At 42.6% G+C, this 22258-nt stretch overlaps 1 protein-coding gene across 6 annotated transcripts in view; it reads right to left on the bottom strand.

Moving 5' to 3' along the window:
* Positions 1-20935, bottom strand: part of UBR5 (ubiquitin protein ligase E3 component n-recognin 5) — a 140187-nt gene extending 119252 nt beyond the window's left edge. For all 6 annotated transcript variants that reach the window (XM_045997355.1, XM_045997342.1, XM_045997347.1 and 3 more), the window contains exon 1: positions 20854-20935. In XM_045997355.1, the coding sequence (XP_045853311.1) occupies positions 20854-20915 (62 nt within the window). In that variant the 5' untranslated portion in view covers positions 20916-20935. The remainder of the gene's footprint in view (positions 1-20853) is intronic.
* Positions 20936-22258: the final 1323 nt, after the last annotated feature.

Raw genomic sequence — 22258 nt, 5'->3', positions numbered from 1 at the left:
CTCAGGTCATGAGCCCAGCGACCTGCAAGGAGTCTGCTTCTCCCTCTGCCCCTACACCTGTTCTCTCTCTCTCTCTGACAAATAAATAAAATCTTAAAAAAAGAAAGTATAATTAAGATACTACAGCCCAGTATGCACTTCCTCTTTTGACCGCCTCCAGAACATCTCATCAATTCTATTTGATTTTGCAATTAGTTATTCACTGCTTTAAACTATTCTCTCTGACACTGCTATTCTACTTTTCACCGATCTATTTTATTTTCCCAGCTTTAGAAGTAAACTCCTTAAGGATATGACCTATGACTTAGCTTTTTGCACACCTGCATATTTAGTACACTGTAGGTACTGCATAAATTAGAAATACTGAATTACTACACAAAACCAGAGACCAACTGTTCACAAGCTGTCTCACCCAAACACCACCTAAAGGGATAGGAACAATTCGGTGTCATCGGGCAATGACGATTATATGCAAGGCCCAGGCCACTGTCTCCCACGCTAGTGCAAGAGCTTGATGAGTAGGCAGTGGCCCCCGGCTTCAGAAATGAAACACGGTGCTAGTTTCAACAGTCAATGAACATGGAGACCATGCGTCCCTTCACCCGGCGGTCCCCTCTCCTCCAACAAACCCCAGGCAAGAGGGAAGAAAAGACATACACTGGTGACCCTGTCCTGTCCTCCGCAAATATAAAATTCTAAAGCAATAAAAAAATGTATTCCTGTAGGCACAAGATAACTGATAACTGTACTACTTTTAAAGGCTACAGCCCAGACCTTTACTATGATTTTGTTTTTATCTACAAATGTTTAAAACTTCAGTTCACATAAAACTACCCATAAGCCTCAGCCACAGAGCCTGTTGACCTGTTGACACAACTTAGTAACTAAGTGCCTGAGCCCGCAGACCCACCTAGCACTTCCCTGCTGTGCCTGGGGGCTGGTGGGGAGGGCAGGCCCAACCTCCTGGAACTCAGCTTCCTTTACAGTGCTGCCGGGTGAGAAACAAGACGTTCCAAAACCATAGTGCTTTGTACACAGTAAGAAATAACAACGCAAAAAATAATGTTTAAAATGAGCAAACCTCAGGATCACCTGGATGGCTTGCCTTCGGTTCAGGTCATGAGCCCTGGGGTGCAGCGGGGCATCTGCTTCTCTCCCTCTGCCCCTCCTCCCTGGCTCATTCACTCTCTCAAATAAATTAGAATCTTAAAATAAAATAAAATAGGGGCGCCTGGGTGGCTCAGTGAGTTAAAAGTCCCTGCCTTCGGCTCAGGTCATGATCCCAGAGTCCTGGGATCACGCCCCACATGAAGCTCTCTGCTCAGCAGGGAGCCTGCTTCCCCACCCCCCTCTCTCTCTGCCTGCCTCTCTGCCTGCTTGTGATCTCTGTCAAATAAATAAATCTTTAAAAATAAAATAAAAAAGCAAACCTCATGACGTAGAGGATCTGCCTCTAAACATCTGAATTTTAACCAGGAAAGTTACAGTCTTTGATCCCTGAAGAAGGGCCTCAACAAAACAACAACTTATAATAACTTCAGTTTTTAGCAGTGCTTAATTAATATAATCACATAAAAAAACCTTGTGTGTCGATTTTAAGACTCTCTGTCCACTGGGCTTTTTAATGTCTCTAAATGTAAAAAAGATTCTCTAGGAATTTCTCAGAGCATGATTAAGAAAAAGTTTCTCTGCTATAACATAATAAGCAATGTTATTTTTCAGCCATTGCTTTGTCTCAACTTCTAGAAAGTCTAAAATATGAATCAACTTAAACTGACACTTTGCCGACCCCACCTACCACCTTTCCCAACTAGAACTGCTACCCACACTCTTTCCCAGCTCTGAGTATTAGACCTGGGAAGGCCCTTAGCAACTGTCCGGTCCCTCGTCCTCATTTTTTAATGACAACAATAAGGCCTCTTGTCATTAGAAAGAGACAAAATGACAGAAGGTACTGAATGTACAAAATAAATAGAGTCCTCCTTTTTCTCACTGACACAAAAGATGTTGCAATTTCATCACATACTCTTAAAAAAAACTGCAAAAACACACACACACACACACAAAAAGGAAAGACTCATGACTAACATCCTTTTAAAACTGACCACAAATCATATCAAAACACCACCTCAGGTAAAGCTATGAAGTATTACGAAGGCCTGCTTCTAACAAACTTTACGTGCGAATAGATATCATCTTCCTATTCATCATACTGTTCAGCAACACCTTTATTTCAATCATGATGACCCTGCCCCAAAAATGTTTCCAACTCTCCTTTTGGAACTAGCCATAAGGTTTCTTTTGAATGCTACTGCACAGCCGAAGCTAGTACAATGCCTGGCACACAGTAGGCATGCAAAATGAGTATTACAGTAAATAGACACCAAAACCTAGTCACTTCAGGGCACATGGGTCTCTGCAAACAGGAAATATCCCATCCTAAAAGCTGACTAAACAGATGATGAAGCAGAAACGCTCTTGTCCAAAGAAAATTCTGGATCATGAGAAATACATCTTGCACCCGAGCACAGTTATAGTAAAGAATTAATAACCACTTGTCTACGTAGCAATCTTTTAAGTCTCAGAACATAACAAATGTTTCATTATTTCCTAGATAATGCACCCAATCAAACACCTGACTGTATGAGTAATACCAGTGATGTCAAAAGAACACATTATACTGACTTCCTTGAGATGGGATACAGATGCTGTGGGGGGAGGGGAGAGGGCACTCTGTGATGTTAAACTGTTTAACTGTCAAGTTCAGTACTTCTGTCTGGAAATAATGTTCATTAGTAGTTACTATTACCACAAAATGTTTTATGTTCAGTGCTATAAATTTCAAGTCTGCATTGTTTCTATTTTCAAATACACGGTATCAATCTTTTCTAAAACTTTCATTGCATCCAAATCTCCTTCTGGTAAGTATTAATTTACCAACTTTTTAAAATGATATTATTTATTTGAGAGAGAGAGTGCATGTACAAGCAGGAGGGCGGCGCAGAGGAGCAAAGGGAGAGACAGAAGTAGACTCCAAGCTGAGCAAGGACCCTGATGCAAGACTTGATCCCAGGAACCTGAGATCAAAACCCGAGCCAAAGGCAGATGTTTAACTAACTGAGCCACCGGATGCCCGTTTATCATCTTTCTTAATGGTCAAGGTGGTTAAAAAAAAAAAAAAAAATCTATAAATCCTTTTGACACTCCTCCACCAAAAGGTGGACTCTCATTATCTTCCCCTTTAATACAGGCCTTATGACTTGCTTCTTGAGAAGGACATGAGGCAACAGTGACTCTGCAGGACTTCTAAAGCCATGGCATAAAAAGGCAGTCCAGCTTGGCACTCTCTCTCTTGGGACAGGGACACATGCTTTTGAAACTGAGCTGCCAACCTAAGAAGTCTAGCAAGCTCAAAGCCTCTATGCTGCAGAGACCACACAGAGAGACCACCCAAGGTGGAGATGCCCAAGGAACTGCCCCAGTTCCAGGTCCCAGCTGAGTCTTCCCAGCTACCATTTGACTGCAACTGCATAAGAAACCTCGAGTAAGAACCCCCTAGCCGAGTGCTATCAAACTCCAGAAATAATAAATGAGTGTAGCTCTATACCATTCAATTTGGAGTGGTTTCTTACATAGTAATAAAAAACCAGAATGAAGATCAAAGAAAACCTCACCATTTTTTTTGGTACCAGTTCCACTGTATATGAATAAAGCCTCATTTATACTTCATCTTTGATATCTTTCTTACCAGTTTCCTCTAACTGTGCTAAGTTTAAAAACAAAACAAAACTTTGTATTACCTACTCCTGTGAACTCCCTTAAACATTTACTTCAAGCTTATTTAATAAATCTATTTTAACCATTGAATTATCTGAAGAGTAAATCTTTTCTCAAAATAAAAACCAATCTTTATGTAACGTAAACAAAACCCCTCACTTCTAATTCCCTAGTAACTAACAGAACACTGACAAGCCCACTCTCCTGTCAATCACACCAGGAAATAAACATTGATAGATTGTTCTCATTCCCTCATCCTCCCCAGTCAGGAGCCTGCAGAAGCAAACAAAAACCCACAAGACCAAAACCTTCAGCAACCACTTATCTCTTATTAAAATGGTCTCAGACATCCCTGCACAACCTGGCTATCATTTCCACATCTTTTGGAGTCAAGCTGTTACTGATCATGGGATGTTATCTGACAATACAATGTAATCCAGTGCAAAATAAGTGCAAAGTGAAATTGCAAATCTTGCAAAAGGTGCAAGATTTCATGAAGTCCAGGAAAAGCAATACTAGAAAATTCACCAAAATATCCATACACCACTGACAAATTGTATAAACAGACCAATTAAAAGTTCGTGAAATTAAAAACAATGACAACTGCACTTTCAAACAGAAGGATTTCCATATTTCAATCATTAAGGTCAACCCTTGTAAAAATTGCAAATATTTTTTGTAAAAATAACTCCATGACAAAATTCAAGTGAAGCCAAATGCAATGTATGAACCTTGACTGTATTCTGATTTGAAAAACCCAACTATTATATATAGATATTTTAAAGACAAGTTGGGAAAACTGAATATACACCAGCTATTGGACAGTATTAGGGATTTTCTTTTTCTTTTTTTTCAATTTTATTTATTCATCTGAGAGAGAGTGAGCAACAGCATCAGTGGAGGGGAGGAGCAGGAGAAGAGGGAGAAGCGGACTCCCCGCTGAGCAGGGAGCCTGATGTGGGACTTGATGCCAGGACCCTGGGACCACGACCTGAGCCAAAGGCAGATACTTAACCAACTGAGCCACCAAGGTGCCCAAGGAATTCTTTTCTAAGGTGTGATAATGGTAAGATGGTTGTACAGAAGAAATTGCAGATTTTTAGGAGATGCAAGGACATGTATTTAAAAGATAAAGCATCATGTGCAACTTCCAAATAGTCCTAAATTTTTATATGTATCTTTTACACACACACACACACACACACAATGAAAATTTGGCAAAATGTAACAATTACTGAATCTAGAAGATGTATAACTAGGTAATTTATTGTTTATTCTTTCAATTTTTCTGTATGTTTGAAAATGTTTATAACAGAATGTTGGGGGTAAGGATCGACCTAACCAAAAATACACACACACACACAGAGTCAAGGATCACCATTTAAGGAAGACTTCCTACATGAAATATGGGAGGGAGCAGTGAAGTCATACTGTGGTATCTTTCAATATTATTGGAGTAATGTACACAAAAAAAAATCCATACACTTAATTCATTCCTAATTCTAAAGATCAAAGTACAGTTGCAAGAATCAATTTTTATTAAAATACTATTTTTTGAAGTTCAAATTAATTTAATAAAAGTGTGTACTAACGACAATACCTCAGGTACTACAAATGCAAAGACCAGGCACAATAAGCCTGTCTTCAAACAGGCCACTCTCAGCATTCCCAAATGGCACTCACAGGCTCAAAGTAAAGGAAAAGCAAGTTTAAAGAATGCCCCTGCACAGTGATGAAAATGTTTAATAAACCACTTAGGGATATTACAAAGAACAGTTAAATTCAGTGGGCTTTCCCATCATTTCTAATTGAATACAATTTTTATTTTATTTTTTTTAAACAATTTTTTTTAAAGATTTTATTTATTTATTTGACAGAGAGAGATCACAAGTAGACAGAGAGGCAGGCAGAGATAGAGAGAGGGAAGCAGGCTCACTGCCGAGCAGAGAGCCCGATGCGGGACTCGATCCCAGAACCCTGAGATCATGACCTGAGCCGAAGGCAGCGGCTTAACCCACTGAGCCACCAAGGCGCCCCTGAATACAATTTTTAATAAGAATACATTTCAAACAGATGTAACATGGAAATTAAACACCTCACATTTAAAAGAAGTGTTTCCTAATTACTAGCACACAAAAAGCATGTCACTACAATGTAAATTCCATAATGGCAGGAATTTTTGCCTCCTTTGTTCAATGTTGCAGCCCAAGAGTGGCCCAAAACAAGCCCTCAATAAATATTTGTTGATTGACAATGAATCAGTCAGTCAAACAAACTTTAGGTCGCATTTTTTTTTTAATGCTTACTTGTAGTGTTCATTTATAATTTAAGCTATGATAAAAATTCTGTCAGTGTACTAGAAAAAATAGCCCTTAAATTTTACCCCAATGTTTGTTACAATCTGTCCTCTCTCTGGGTGAACTATGAATGTAAAATGGAAATAAGTTCTTGCCCAAAATCCAACAGGCTTTCATTACACACCATTCCTTTAGGGGCAGGCTGTGAACAAATTTCCATAAGCTCAAATCAAAAATTATGCCCAAATATCTAATCCTAATTTAGGACTTTGTTCAACATCAAAGCTCAAAATAAATTTTTTGAAATAATAAATGTATTTATAGAACCACCTCTCGGTCTTACACAAAGAATTATAAGAGGTTTCTAAGGAAAAAAATTTTAATGATATTAAGTGTTCTTTATTCAATGCTTTTCATGTTTCAGGGCAATGCTGAGAGGTGCCCTCTTTGAAGACAGGCTTACTGTGTGTGGTCTCTGCATTCCCAGTACCTGAGGTATCCTAGTTAATATATATGTGAACAGTACATGTGAAGGCCTAGCTAAACTACAACACCTTGTTACGGATTTACTGTTTCTATTATTTAAAAAACACATCCATACTCATACAGAAGCATACAAAATGGGACAACACATTGAGACATTAAAAGTAATTCACCCATAACCCAGAGACAAGTGCATTTTCCTCAAGCACTTCTTACGAAACTTCTGTCCTTAACATGGTTGAGATCGTAGACTATTTTCTCTCAGACAAATACATTATTACTCATCTCAGTGACATTACTGGCTCCTCTGTAGAATCTGTAGTGTTTTCCCAACAGCAGTGAAGCATCTGAACTGAACCATCCATCCATGCTGGTTCATCTTCATTAACAATAGCAAATTCCAACAACTAGGCTGGATGGAGGTAAAGGATGCTATTTGTAGCCATGAAATCAAGCAACTGTCCTAAACTGGGAGGGAATTCACACCCTTTACTGCACTGGTTCAGTTGCTAAGTCTAACCCAGTAATTAATCAGTTACAGCCAAATACATAACCTAGCACATCAACTTTATTTTTCATGATAATACCAAGCTCATTTTTGAAGAGAGTTAATACTGTATTCCTTTCTACAAGAACTATTCAACTGATCTGAAATCCTATGTGCTCATTGCTCTAAGCATTCTGGGCTTCTTACATAGTTCCTCAGATGCACTGCCCTCTCTCACCTTAGCGTCTTCACACATGCAGTTCCTTCTGCCTACAAAAATCTCTTCCCGTCTTCAACGTCCTGCCCTGCACCCCACCTCTGGCACGGTCCTCTCAGCCTACCTTCTACTCAGACTCCCAATTCTCCTTTTGACAGTTCTGGAAAGCTTTCCTTTCCTCACAAGACCAGGCTATGGGCCTCCGGTGAAGAATCCCCAACTTCTTTCACCGCCCCCTTACTGGCCTATCTTCCCCAACTAAGCTCCACCACCACGCACCCAAGACTAGAACTGATGTGTAGCAGAAGCCCCCTCCAAATTTGCTGTTTTAATGGCAGGTGTGTACACAAAGTGTGTGTATCATTATTTAATTGCATTTATATATAGTAATAAATATGTAACAGAAAAACAAGTAACTTCCCATGCCCATTCCAAAAAGAAAAAAAGCCAAGTTAGTGCAGGGGCGCCTGGGTGGCTCCGTCAGTTAAGTGTCTGCCTTCGGCTCGGGTCATGATACACCAGGGTCCTGGGATGGAGCCCTGTGACAGGCTCCCTGCTCTGCGGGGAGTCTGCTATCCCTGTCCCTCTACAGCTCCCTCCTGCTTGTGCGCACGCTCTCTCTCTCTCTCTCTCAAATAAATAAATAAACTTTTTAAAAAACTGAGTTAGTGTAGAATCTAGTCTTTGCCACTTTACTAATCACTTGGGCCCTCTTGCCCTCAATTTCCTCAGCTGTAAAACATGAAAGCCCTAAAATCCTCCTTGGTGTATAACTTTGAACATCTCAAAAATGACTCAGCAGTCAATGTCAAGTAGACATGCAGGCTACTCAAGTTAAAAACCAACGTCAGCTATTACAAACTAAAATACGGAATGATAACAGATATCCTAGAAAACTGAACAGAGTCCTGTTGAGCACCTAACAGACTGGGACCTACTAAATAGCCTTTCAAAAAGAACAGTGGTCTCAACTCATTGGAAATCAAAGGGAAAAAACATTCCCAGTCCCAGGAGGTGTCACACTGTCAATGTGCTTTTGCTTTATCACACCTTACTTCAAATGAGCTTTTGCTACACGGACACTTCACCATTAAGTTTATAAGGAAAATTTAATTAAGAGATAATATAACTGCACTGAATTCATTCATGTCAAGTTAAATACATCAGCTCTCAAAGTTTAAAATATTTTAAAAAGATACAGAAGAGTTGGGATGGCTTTTAAGAGCGCCCCTCCACTTAACCCAACAAGGTGGTGAAGAATTTAGAATGTTCACTGCTTTTACATACCTATTAGAATGAGTACTAAAAGGAAGAAGAGCAGATGTAAGGCAGGAAATAAACATTAAATCTTAGTGGCAAAGCTGAGAAATATACATCAACTACAGCTCATAAAAGAGTTATGTACAGCCCTACAGTCACACAGATTCCAAGCTGAAATGAACTTTTAGACCTCAAACACATCTGCCCATCTTACAAATGAGTAAACCAAGCCTCACTGCAGGGAAATGACTTGCCACGAATACAAAACTAGTTAGCAAAAGGACCAAGTCTCCTGATCCAGAGTCCAGTGGCATTTCAGTTCACACGGCTCTTCAAAATCAGGACCCACCCATGGTACATAAAATCTTAACAGATACACAATAACACACTCAAATTCTGTAGGAATTTTAATACTTGATAATGAATGTCAGTATCATAAAACAAACCCAAAGACAGATAAAAACTTAATACAAAATTTAAAGGATTAAACAGATACACCTAAATTCAGAAACGTATTTAAGTAATTCTCTCTACACCCAACTTGGGGATCGAACTCATGACTCTGAGATCAAAAGCTGGATGCTCAAGAGTTGGATGTTCTATGGACTGAGCCAGCCAGTCGCCCTGCCCCCAATATTTCTGACTATGTCATCTCAACTTGGGGTCTTAAATCTGATATGAAATTCTATATCCATTGTAACAGTTCTGTCCCATGAATGCCTATAACCATAAATAATCTTGAAATATTCCTGGCAGAGTACTATATAAAATTAAGTATTTTATGTTATTTAAGGGAGGAGGGAGGGGCAGCGGGAAAGAGAGAATCTCAAGAAGGCTCCAGGCCAGTGCAGAGCTAGATGCAGAGCGGGGCTGGATCTCACAATCCCCAGGTCCTGATCCAAAATCCAGAGTAGGATGCTTAACCGACTGAGCCACCCAGGCGCCCCTCAAATTAAGTATTCTAAATGAAGATAGTAACAGTGAAGGAATCAGAGGCACACAGTCTCACACTTAAGGTTCTCTCTCCTGGTAGTATTCAAGTCAGTCACAGGGTCAATGCTAGCCTGTGCAGCATGAGTGAGCAGAAAGGAGCACAGACGCTCCATATAAGCTCAAGTATCCCCTTCTCCCCTCCTTGCCAACTCCAACAATAAGGCAGTCTGAGCATTAGGGTGAAGCAACCTGTTTTCACACCCTGCGGAATCCTATGTTCTTGTCTCGTCCTGGGCAGTATCTTTTGCAAACAAAAAGCAAAGGAACAAACAAAACAAAACAAAACAAAAACCACTGTCCATATGTAAACTGCTCTCACACAGCACAAGAGTTCTAGACTACTGTTAAAACTCGGATTATCCAAATAACCCCCTGGTTCTGAAGCCCTGATTGCGGACAGTACCTTCCATGCCCCTACAAGAAAAGTCATTAGGCTCAAGAGAACAGAGGTAAGAGGATGAACCAGTCTCCACACCCTACAACCCTGTCTTCAAAGCCCTTCGTAAGCACCAGGTGTCATCATCAGGTCCATCTTCCCTGTTATTTATACTATCTAGTAGCACTTAGTACTTAACTCCCTATTACATGTTTGCCTTGCCTGTAAAATGAATGCCCCGTGAGGGCAAAGGCCATCATCTTTGTATCCCAATGTATATAATTTAGTTGGCAAAATAGTTACTGAATTGAGTAAAAGAGTAAAAATTTGTTCTCCCACTTTCTTTGTTCATTTTCCAAAGTTTTGAAAGAAATCATAGACAACCACAGACAGAGTTCCTTCTCCCTCTAAACTATTCTACAATACGAAACTGTTTCCCTAGCATATCCTAAGAACACAGAACTGAGCAGAGAAAACCTACACGATCTGGCCCAATTCACTCACTCACAAATAATAGTTGTATCACTGACTCATGGTCACATAGCCAATTAGTGTCAGGGGAAAAAAAAATCCCTGACCACTGACTTCCTCGAATTTATATTCCACTCACCAACATGTCAAAGACCAAATGACTAGAATCTTAACCATTATCTAGAATATATCTCATCAATTCAGATTTGTCTAAGAATACCAAGTCTTCTCTAAATTTGTGTCTTCTAATCTATGCTATCTTAGCAGAGAAATAACCAATTTTCAAAAATGCATATGGGGGAACATGCTCCTTCAAATCTCTAGTACTTTGCAAGGATGTCAAAAATACTTGGTACAATCAAGAAGAGCCAGGTTCTGGGGACACCAGCCCTCTGCACTATTTTTACAACTACCTGAGTCTGTAATTTTTTCAAAGTAAACAGTTGGGGGAAAAAAAAAATACCTGGCATACCCACCTGATGCTGCTCCCTGAGCCCAATACTCTATCACATCCCTATTCTTCAAACTTGACCAATGAGGCAGAAAATGTTCCAACTGCCTCTCAACCCGAAGTTCCAAAACAGTTGGTGTAACAAGCGAATCACAGTTGGTGCAACAAGTGAAACCCACTGCTGGGTTAGCATGTTTGAGGGTGAGAAGCACACAACCATTTAGTGAATAAGGAAAACTAATCTAACACAGTTCTCCAACTCTGTGCTAGCAACACATGGATTTGCACAGGCTAAACTTGACTACCTCTTGCACCAGTCTTTCAAAGTCTGCTAGTGGTCTGCATAAGTTTCACTCCCCCAGCTGGACCGTAACCCTGTGAGTACAGACATGTGCTGATAAAAAGCTACCCTCTCTCAGTACCTTATGAGTTTTAAGGAGGACTTCATACTTGGGGCGCCTGGGTGGCTCAGCGGGTTAAAGCCTCTGCATTCGGCTCGGGTCATGATCCCAGGGTCCTGGGATCAAGCCCCGCATCGGGCTCTCTGCTTGGCTGGGAGCCTGCTTCCTCCTCTCTCTCTCTCTCTGCCTGCCTCTCTGCCTACTTGTAATCTCTATCTGTCAAAAAAATAAATCTTTAGAAAAAAAAAAAAAAAGGAGGACTTCATACTTATGTAACTTTACTCAACCTTTTAAAGTTTCATTTGTAGAAAAAACAAAAATTACTCTAACCTCAAAGAGCAGGAAAATATCCTATTCTCAAGCAACAGCAGGAGAACCCTTAGTCTAAGGGGGAGAGGAAGGCCGGGGGTAATGAGGCCCTGACAAGCACAGCTCTATCTGCTGTTGATAATTATTTTAACTGTAATACAAAGGAATGTGAACAAGGGCCTTTTATACAGTAACCCTTAAGCTTTTGTGCTCCTGATGATGGTGGTCCATTTAGACACTATGAGGAGTATTACTTTAAATCAATGAACCTCTTACTCAGAAAAGCCACAAAAAATGTTTTTACTACAATTTGGTGAGGTTCTGTTACTCTTATAAAAATTCAGTGTTTTCAGAAAAACTCCATTTCAAAGAAAAAAAAATGGTTTAAACATACCACGCCCAAAAACCAATACTATCATCCCTCAAGAATGTCCTAGAATTCACCAAAGAATGATCAAATCTCCATGAAAGCTGAACAAGCTTTTTCCATTTCCAAGTCTTCTGAGGAATCAAGAGGCCATGGTTAGGAGAAAAGAAAAAAGACCAACCGCCCTTCCCCTCAAGAGTTTTGTGAAAGCAGAAACATTCCGGAATGACATGGGGTAGCTGCCAACCACCTATGACTCCTGTCTCTGGATCCAGGTGTTGTGCACCTTCTTCAGAAGCTTCCAGCTCTCCCAAACGGCAGAAACGTGAGCAGCTGCCGCCAGCAAAATCAGCCCTCGGGTCATCTCTGACCTACAGACCACAGGCTGCCAAGATGCCCAATGGAAGACACCCGGTCCTGGTTCTGCAGCCCTTCTAAAGTGACAGAAACCAGAGTGAAAGTAAAAACCCAAAGAAAAAGTAGTTCATATACCTCCCCCAAGAAGAGCAACCACAGAAAAGGAAAGAGCACACTGGCCACAGGAGCCAAGGACTCACTCTCCCTCAATTATTCTCCACTTGCGTATAATCATCAGAACACCTGACAAGAAGAAAAACACACTCACTTAGGGAAAACAACCAGGGATTTCTGAGGGAAGAGGAAGACCAGGTTAAACACCACTAGAGAAAAAAGGATGCTGAAAGAATTGAACGTTTAAACTAAACATGCACACAACTTAAGAAAAATCATTTTACTGGTGATTCTTTTAATGCATCTATCTGCAGATGATGACACAGAACAATAAATGGACTAATTCAAATTACTTCTGGACAAGAAACAAAGCCATTCCTACAATATAAGAAAATAGATGTGAAACTGCAAAAACCCGATATCCCTCCCCTTTCATCATTTAGAAACATTAAAATAACCCTACATTGCTGTCTCTTTTTTTCAAAAATTTTATTTATTCATTTGTCGGAGAGAGAGAGAAGAAAGAGAGTGTGCACACGTACAACAAGCAGGAGGGAGAGGCAGAGGGAGAAGCAGGATGTGGGGCTCAATCCCTAGATTCTGGGATCTTGACCTGAGTCAAAGGCAGACACTAACCATCTGAACCACCCAGGCGTCCCTGTCTTTGCTTTCTTACCTTTCTTCACATTAACTTCCTAATCTCAAATCTGGCCTTTTCTTAAAGCTTAAGACATCCACCACCTTCCACTTCTCACATAATAGCAAGCAGACAGTCACAGAAAATCTCAGATGAATTTCCACCATCCTCCTAAGAGGGTAAGGAAGCCACTCACAGAAAGGCCATCTCTGGACCTTCAGATCAGCTGTGAGGAAGACCTAGTATCTGAGTTCACAGAAAGATCTGGAACACCTTGTCACCTGAATTCTGAAATAGCAGATCCATGCTAGAGCGGAGCTAATTTCTGGAAACAGTAGGTTCACAACACTTTTTCTTCTGAATCACAAAAAAATGGAGTCTGAACTGACGGGAAAAGGAAATAAAAATCTATCCATTCATTCACGTCCACACTGCTTCCTACATTGGACACGGTCATATCTGTCTATGCCATCTAGACTACCATCAATACTAATGCATTCTAAAATAACGTTGCTTTATATATACAATTTTTTTTAATTAACATGAAAATTTGCTGTTAGGAAAATGTAGATATCTTAAAAGTAGCCTTTTATATGAAAAATACTGTAATATATTAAAGTCAAGAAAAAATTCAAGGATATAAAATTATACCCAGGATGATCACAACTATTATAAAAACAAACAAAACTATCCAAGGACAGAAAAAGAGACTAGAAAACCACCAAAATGTTAACAGTGGTAGCACTATTAAACTTTTTAAATTGATCTTCTGTATTTTCTAGTTAAGAACGTTTCTTATAACAAGCAACTTTTAAAAACAAGTAAGTAAAAACTAAGGAACAGCCAGAAACTGAAAGCAACCCAAATTTAAATTAGCAAAAAAACAGATCTGAAATTGTGGCACATCCAGACAATGAAATACCATCACTAACACAAAAGGAAAAAAAAAGTACCACATGCTACATAAGCTAAATAGAAGACACCAGAAACATGATTCCATTTCTACGAAATTCTAAAGGTAAAATTACGGTGAGACAAAAAAAAACAGTGGTTTTCAGGGACGAGGACAAGAGAGGGACTGAGAGTGCAAAGGGGCACCAGTGAACTTTTTGGGGTGATGGAAATGTTCTATGTTCTTGATTGTGGTGGTTACACAGCTGTATACATTTGTCAAAATTCAAACTGCACACTTTTGGTGAGTTACACTGTATGTCAAATATACTTCCATAAAGCTGATTTACAAAATAAAGAAGTTGAAAACATTTTATTAAGGTACATGATACCATCAGAAACCAAACAAATAACCTTACTCCTGCTACACAGATAAGAAAATTGTGCCTTATTTACGCATAAAATAACATTAAATTTTAACACTTTATTTAATATCCTGACAAAAATGAGAATGTCACAAAACAGTTACCAATGAACTTACCATCTCTCATTTTCAAGAGATTTATGACCACAAGACTGATTCTATCAAGAAAGTAGTATGAAAAAAAAAAAAAAAGTAGTATGAAATATGATCTCATTAGAGAATAATGTCTCATAGCTAAGTTCAATTTACTAATAGTCTCACTTCTGTATACTAAATTAGAAGAATCTTGCAAACTTTTCATATGACTTATTCCTCAACATGCCCTACAGAAAACCCTGTAGTTTCAAGAATCCCATCTTACTCTCATTACGAGGGACTGCTAACACAATGCTCTCACCGGAGGTTAACAAGGGACAGCATCAAGATGCAAGGAGCCTTCAGATCCCAGTGTGATGCTATTCCTCCTTCTAAGGCTACAATCCAAACAAATTTTGTCTTATTCTTTAAAAAGTCCAATTCTGTAACATGTCACAACCCAATTAGTTTTATCATGTAAAACTGTTGATGAAAAATAAGCATTTATTTGACAACAGGAAAATCTAAACAGACTGAATTCGATATTAAGGAACCATTTTAGGTGGGTTGGGTTTTTTTTAAGTCTTCATCTTTGAGATGCATACTGAAGATATAACTGATTAAATTATCTGCTGGGGAAAGTGTTGAAACCGGACTGGCCATCGACGTGATGACTGCTGCGATTAAGCAACAACTGTTGTACCTGTGTGTTCAGCACCCTACTGCTTCCACATCTGTGTATGCTTGAAACTCTCCAAAATTAAAAGTTTAAAAACAATCTCGGAGTAAAACCTAAAAATCAATTATAATAATAAATCAACAGTTCATCATTATCATGAACCAGGAGAGGCTGTTTTCATTGGCTCAGAATGTCAAGGTAGCAAAATGACAGAAAAGCAGACCACAAGCGGAGTTTGTTTTAATTAGAAGTAGATATGATAAAAATGGGGGCAAGAAGATATGGAGGAAAGAAGACATAAAAACATTCTCCAACATAAAATTGCTTCCTTCAATACACCCCACAGGAGCTCCTGAAGTGCCATTATTTCCTAAAGATTTTTATTTTTTTAAGTACTCTCTACACCCAATGTGAGGCTCAAACTTCTAACCCAGAGATCAACTGTCACCCCCTCCATCGACTGAGCCGGCCCTGCGCCCCTACTGCAGTGCAATATGACCCCGTCTTCGGTGATGCCACTTGCCTTTACAGACCACTTCCTAATTGCTAGGGAAAAATCCTTCTCTTTCTTAAAATTCTCCCCCTTACTCCTAGTTGCACTTCCGTGTACTGTGTAATTTCTTTCACAAGTGTCTGTTTACTCGTTAAGCTACAATGTAGTCCCTGATTTCTTCATTTGATCTGTCCCTGTGTGTTCCCATGTTCATTCTTCGTTTGGCTATTTCATATTCTGTCTTTAAGCTTGCTTTCCTTAATCAGCTTCACTGAATCATTTCAGTTAAACTTGCCTGTACCTTCCCATTCCGGTCCTGTAGCAGCACTGTGCCTGGGAAACCACCTCAGTAATCTGCCCAACTGCCCTCTGGTCTGCTGAGGTGATGATGCTCTATTCCCACACAGAGCAACGCCTGTGTGTTTGGTGTGGCATACTGAAATTTCAGGCAGCTCTCCACTATCAGAACCTCTACCTACCACAACCTTTGTTCAGCTCCATGCAATCCCTGGCACGTTTTCAGGGGCCTACTGAGAGGGCAAGGATATCCTGGAGTCTTTAAAACCCAACAGTTCCTCATAAAAATCAGGACCACTTCCTGAATACCGTGGCCCATGCAAAAAAGCACTTTCTACATCATTGCTGTCCAACAGAACCTTCAGTGACGGCACTGTCCTGTGTGCTGCTCACTACCTGCGGCTACACAGGGCACTCGCGATGTGGCTCGAGTTGCCAAGGAACTGACTTTTTAATTTTAAGTAGTCACAGTATGAGACTAACAACTTATACTGCTGGACTTTTTCTTCATAGAAGTCATTTCTATTTATTTTTACATCTGTTTATACCCAATATTAACTAGGACAGAGTTTGTCAACCCCAGCACAAGTAGAACTTTGGACAGGATAAGCCTTCCGTGTGGGAGCTGTAGCGTGCACCACAGGGCGTTCCACAGCTTCCCGGGCCTCTACCCACTAGAGGCCAGCAGCAGGGCTCCAGCTGTGACAAACAAAAAAAGGATCTCCAAACACTGCCAAATATGGGGGGGGGGGGGCGGGGGCGGGCAGGAAAAACTGCACTCAGTTGAGAACCACTGATTTAAGGCGATGTCTGGATTCTGCACTCAATGGTAAGGATATTCTAGAGCAATCTCTTTGATTTCCTGCCTTCTGATTTGAAAATCAGACAACACATAAAAGCAGTTAAAAACCATCTCTTCATATTTTCCACATTACCCACATTACAATATTTGTGTTTCCTACCCACTATCTCAGTTGTTCCTTACCAACCTTGAGATGGGTACTACGCCTGACTTAGAGATGGGGGCGGGGGGACAGGGGGAGAGACAGGGAGTAAGGCTCGAAGTGGTTAAATGACTGGCCAACCAGCACATAGTTAATAAGCAGCAGGACTGAGACAAACCCAGATTTAGGAATTCCAAATTTCTAACTCCTCTATTATCTTACCTGGTAGCTTACAGCACCTAAAGGCGAAGCTCCTTAGAGAAAAACCCTTTTGATATGACAATCTCAACCCAGACTGTCTGATTGCACAACACAAAACAATGCCAAAAAGCAAAGCTCACAGGAAAATTCCACATAGACAAACAATGAGAACTGGTTCCTATTGTAACCAACCTGCATCGTGAGAAAGAATTCAGGATAGGGACAAGTCACGGCATACCCACATCACTTTAAAAAGATCTCTCCTAGGCGAGTTCTAGGAAAGGGTTAAGAGGGTCAGCCCCCTGACAAAAGGCCTAAGTGGAAGGAGGAGGTGAGGGGAAGGAGAAATCAAAACTCTAAGACAGATGGCTGCTCTAAGGCTGAGCTGCCTCAAAAGGTGACCGTATCTCTGAACACAGGCCACAAGCAACAGTGGAAAGAGACCTGGACCGGGGGCAGGGGGTAGGGGGGATGTGGACCTCATCTGTCAGTAGCTCACTGTGTACCCGTGGATAAATGCCACAAAGCTCCAGGCCTGTTTTTTTCAACTCATTAGTGAGAAGACTGCTCTACGTGACTTCTTTGGCACTTTCCAGACCTTAGCAGGCACTTCCAGCCCTTCCCTCAGTCATTTTCTCGATATTCTTTTGCTGTTTCTCTGAGACAATGATTCAAGCAGGAACATAGTATTAACTCAAGAAATTCACTAGAAAGAAAATCAAAATGTCACAAAAGTATCTGAGCAGGATGGTTTCAATTCAACACAGTGAATATTTGCGTAGGGCCAGCCACTGGACACTACGGACCTTGTAAACATCCTGGGAAGCCACAACCAACATCCTTGGCTCTGAACTACTCTCCTCTGCCCTAGCCACCCCCACCTACATTCACCAACTGCATTTATTATTTGGTCTCCCAAGGCAATGATTAAAAATTTTAACCCAATACAGAAAGACTATTAACAGAATTAGCAAGTCTGGAAACACAAAGAAAAAAAAATCACATAAACTATCTGAGGTATTTGAGACATCACATCATTACACTGAACAAAATACCTGACTTTTAACAGGATGTGGCTATTTTAAAATGAAAACTTATTTGGAGAAGAAAATATCGATGTTTTGAGGCCCCTTCCATTTTCTTTAACTCACCAATTTATTTGCAATACCGTACTGCCCGTCCAATCTTACTGCTTTTCATGTAAAGAATAAAGTCCAGTTATTTAAACCATTTTTCATCTCTCTAAAAATCATTTATCATTTCATTCCTGACATAGGCACATTCCTCATATAAAAGTCAAGCTTATAGTGGCGCACTCTTTCCGATTACCAAAACTTACTACATCTGGGTAAAGTTTTTAATCTGAAGATGAAAATGTTCTGGGCTTCTTGTTCCAGTTAAAAGGCTCTAGAAAGCCTGTCTGTTTTGTAAACAGATTTCTGCCGCAAAAGCTTGATCCGGTAACTCTGCAAGGAGGTCTGCAGAGGATCTTTCCCTCTGAAGAGGAGACACAGAACAGCTCCACCAGGAGTCAGCTACACCAGAACAGGGTGCATGGCTGTCTCAAATGCTGTCCTCACAGATCTCCACAGACCATTCTACCCGCTCAACTCTATGTCCCCAAAATCTTACCCTCAGTACTCTCTATCTTCTCACATGTCTGCCACCCTGATGCACACATTTTATAATATGAATCAGATCCACTTCTGTTTCATAAAAACTCAAAAGATTCTTTAAATAGTCCTCATATTGTGTACTGACACTACAGGAATCAAAACCAAAACTGATTACTTCTTTACATTAGGAATGACAAAAAAAGGTAGCTTAAAAAAGGATCCATTACTTGTAAATTCCCCCAGACTAGCTGAAGTAAAATGAATGTTCAAAAATGAATCAGAGTGCCCAAGACAACTGGCAAAATACGTTTTGGCAGATACAGTCAATTGAGTAAGCTGGTCAGGATTCTTGGTATATATAAAGAGGACTAACACAGAAAACGTGGCCTACCTCTCTCCTGCCTGGTGCAGTTTCTAAGTTACAAGACACGTTCCAGGACAAGCATTACTAACTTGATTCTATGAGTGACAGCAGAGCTATCCTCACGAAGAGCCTGGTTCCAAAACTTACAAAAATAATCTTACGTTAAAGTCTCAGAGATCTCCATCTCTAATGAAATAAAAATCAGAGTAAAGATCACATAACAAAATGTTAAAATAAATGACAAAACTTATTTCGGTATTTTCAGAAAGGACTGCAAAACGTTCAAACACGAACATGTTAAATACACTACAGCTACAGCAAAGATTGGACAAATCTGAATCCAGCGCCACAACCGGAGCTGCCAGCTTTTGGATTGAGAAGCTGTGCTCCCCACCTGAGGCGGTTAGATACTTGGAGACTCAGGCCAGTATCTTAGCAAGTTAGGCCTCTTCCTCCCTCCGGGAAGCGCATGACAAACGGCGTCATGCAACTTATGTCACCCGGTCACTTAGCAAAAATCATATCTAACGTCTAAACTTGGGTCCAGATGGCCATTCACACTCAAATGAAATAGAAAGCAGATCTATCACTGGGGGAGAGGGAGGCTTAAAATGCCCCACTTTCTGGCCCCGTAAATATTCAGCCCATCATTAGATCGGAGTCCTAAATTCTAAGGCTTAATTTAATGGAGGCCTCCCTCAACCTTCTCCGAGTCCCTGTTTTGCAACAGTGAAGGAACTTTTCCTGCTTTATCTTAGTTCCCTGAGAGCATGCAGCCCTGCAATTCAATATCCTAAACTGGCAGGGAACGGTGGAGGAGGCAAAGGGAGGAATCCACAGCCAAAATAGCCTTATTAAAGACGACCAAAAAAAACAAAACAAAACAAACAAAAAAAAACCATAATTCCTCCTCCGCCCATTGCAAACCCATCCCAGAAATTTACAGCTTGTTAAGAAAGCAGCATTGCGAACTGCAAAGTAAGAGTTTTCCTTTGACTCTACGCACGGTATTCAGCTGTCAAATTACAACTCAGGAAAACACTATCATTAGAATAAAAAAGGAAACAAAAAAAGCTCGCACCATAGGTGCTGGGAGAGGGAGCACACCAGCCCGGTTTCGGAAGAAGGAGAGCAAAGGGAATCCAATCCACTTCCCCACCCCCGCCTGAATTCTTCCCCTCCCCGGGCAGGCAAACCTCACTGCAGGAGCTCAAATTTAATAATAATAACAATAATCATGGCGCTTCTCCCCCCCCCTTCCTCCCCAACGCGATCTGCCGGGAATCAGCCTCCCCATCCCCCGGGATCTCCAGGCTTGGCAGGTCCAGACCACCTCACCGGACACAGCTCCCGAGGGCCCGGGCGAGCCCTGTCTACCCCGGGGCCTCTCGCCCCGCTTCTCCTCTTCCCTCTCTTTTTACCTCCACCATCCCCCATCCGCATTGTCTGTCTCAATTCAACTTTGACTAATATGGATTCCTCGGGCCTGGGCCGGGCGGTAATTACAGACCGCCCCCCCTCCTTCGAGAGCCGAACCCCCCCACACCAATCTCCGCCGAGTTCAACGCGGCTCCTCGGAGGGAGACTGGAGTGGGGGGGGGGGGGTGCGGGGGGAAGGAGGAGGTTGCAGCGCGCTTTCTCGTCTACACCGCGGGCACCGTCTACAACGCGCTCCCCCCGCGGCCCCGGACCCCTGGGACCAGAAGTTTCCCCGGAAGGGGCCTAGCCAGGGGCAGTAAGGAACCCCCCCCACCCCCGCCCGCCAGCCGGCCGGCGCGTAAACACGGGCGCCCGCCCCGGCGCGGCCCCGTGGGGGAGGGGAGGGCGGGGAGGCGCCCCTCCCCCCGCCCGCCCGCCCGCCGGCCCTATTACCTGTCATTGAGCTGGTCCTCGGTGCCCGGCAGCGGGTGAACCACGAAATGGATGGACGTCATGGTGCTTCCTTCTCGTCCTCCTCCCGAGGACTGCCCCCTCCCGCTCTCGCCCACCCCCCCCCCGAACACGCTTCCCCTCCCCAAAACCCGCCGCCGCCGCCTCCCAGTCCCCAAATGGAGGGAAGCAAATGCGCAGGGGCCGCCGCCGCCTCCCTGCCGGGCGTGTGTCCGCGGCCCCGCGGTCCGGCGGGGCGGGCAGGGGCGGATCAACACGCCACCCGCTCCCCCCCGCGACAGCGCGCAGGAGTGCGAAGCCGGCGGCCGGGACCCGGGGCGCGCCGCCGCCAGCGGCGGCCGGGCGTCTGGAGAGGGGGCGACTGGGGAGGGAGGAGAGGGGCGGGCTGCGGGGACGGTGTGGTCCCGGCGGCGGACGGGGTCCGGACTAGGGAGGTGGGGAGGGAGATGAGCCCGCACCGCGCGTCACTGGCGAGAAGCCGCCGCCGCCGCCAGCACCGCCGCCGCCATCTTCACTTCTGCCCCAGTTTCTCCGTCTCGCAGGCTCCGCTCCCGAGCGGCGGGGGAGGGGCGAACGGGAGGAGGAGGAGGAGGGAGGAGACCGGCGGGCGGGGGCACGGCTGCGGGGGGGGGCGGAGCTCCGGGAAACGGGCGGTAAGGCCCTTTCGATTGGGCGGCTCAACGTTGTCGGGCCACGGCGCTGTAAGGCGCGTGCCGATTGGTCCGTTCGGCCCCGAGCCCAGCCCCCCGGGGGGTGGGATAGCTCCCGAGTGAGTGTTCCGGAGAGCACGTGTTAGGGAAGGAGGAGGCGGAGGGGAGCTCGCTGGGGCGGGGAAGAAGTCTGGGAGGGAGGCTAAGTGTGTGTCCCCGGAGAGGTGGAAGGAAGAGGGGCTCCTGCGCTTCTCGCTCTGATTTCCCTGGGGCAGCCCTAATTATTCTGCGGATCTTTAGGGGGTTTTTGTTGTTGTTTCTCGCCCTTCACCCGCAGTTACATTTAAGTGGAAGTGCAAAATCACTGAAGGGGCAAGAAAACACAGCTCTTATTGGAGAAATAAGGTAGTTATGTAAGGACCTTTCCAGAAGGTCCTATCGTAGGATCAGAGAGAGCTGACTTTGCAGCAACTTCTTTAATCATCCTACTCTCCCCAGTGTCCCCAGCAACACCATCACATACCCGTTCAAAGACAAAATGTGGAAATTTCCACTAATTTCCTGATTTAAATAATTCATGGAGTTTTTAAACTACTTTTTAAATGAAAGACGATATATCTCTCCTACAAAGGCGTTCTTCAACTCATCAGTGGGATCAAAACGGCAAATTCTTGAATGGATCTTTTTCTAAGGAACTCCTTTTTTCTAGGGAACCAGTTCCCAGCTTTTTTCTCAAG

Source organism: Meles meles, chromosome 1 (genome assembly GCF_922984935.1).
Source record: "Meles meles chromosome 1, mMelMel3.1 paternal haplotype, whole genome shotgun sequence".
Taxonomy (NCBI): domain Eukaryota; kingdom Metazoa; phylum Chordata; class Mammalia; order Carnivora; family Mustelidae; genus Meles; species Meles meles.
The sequence above is the reverse complement of the archived record's forward strand: the minus strand, read 5'-3'. Positions and strand labels throughout refer to the sequence as shown.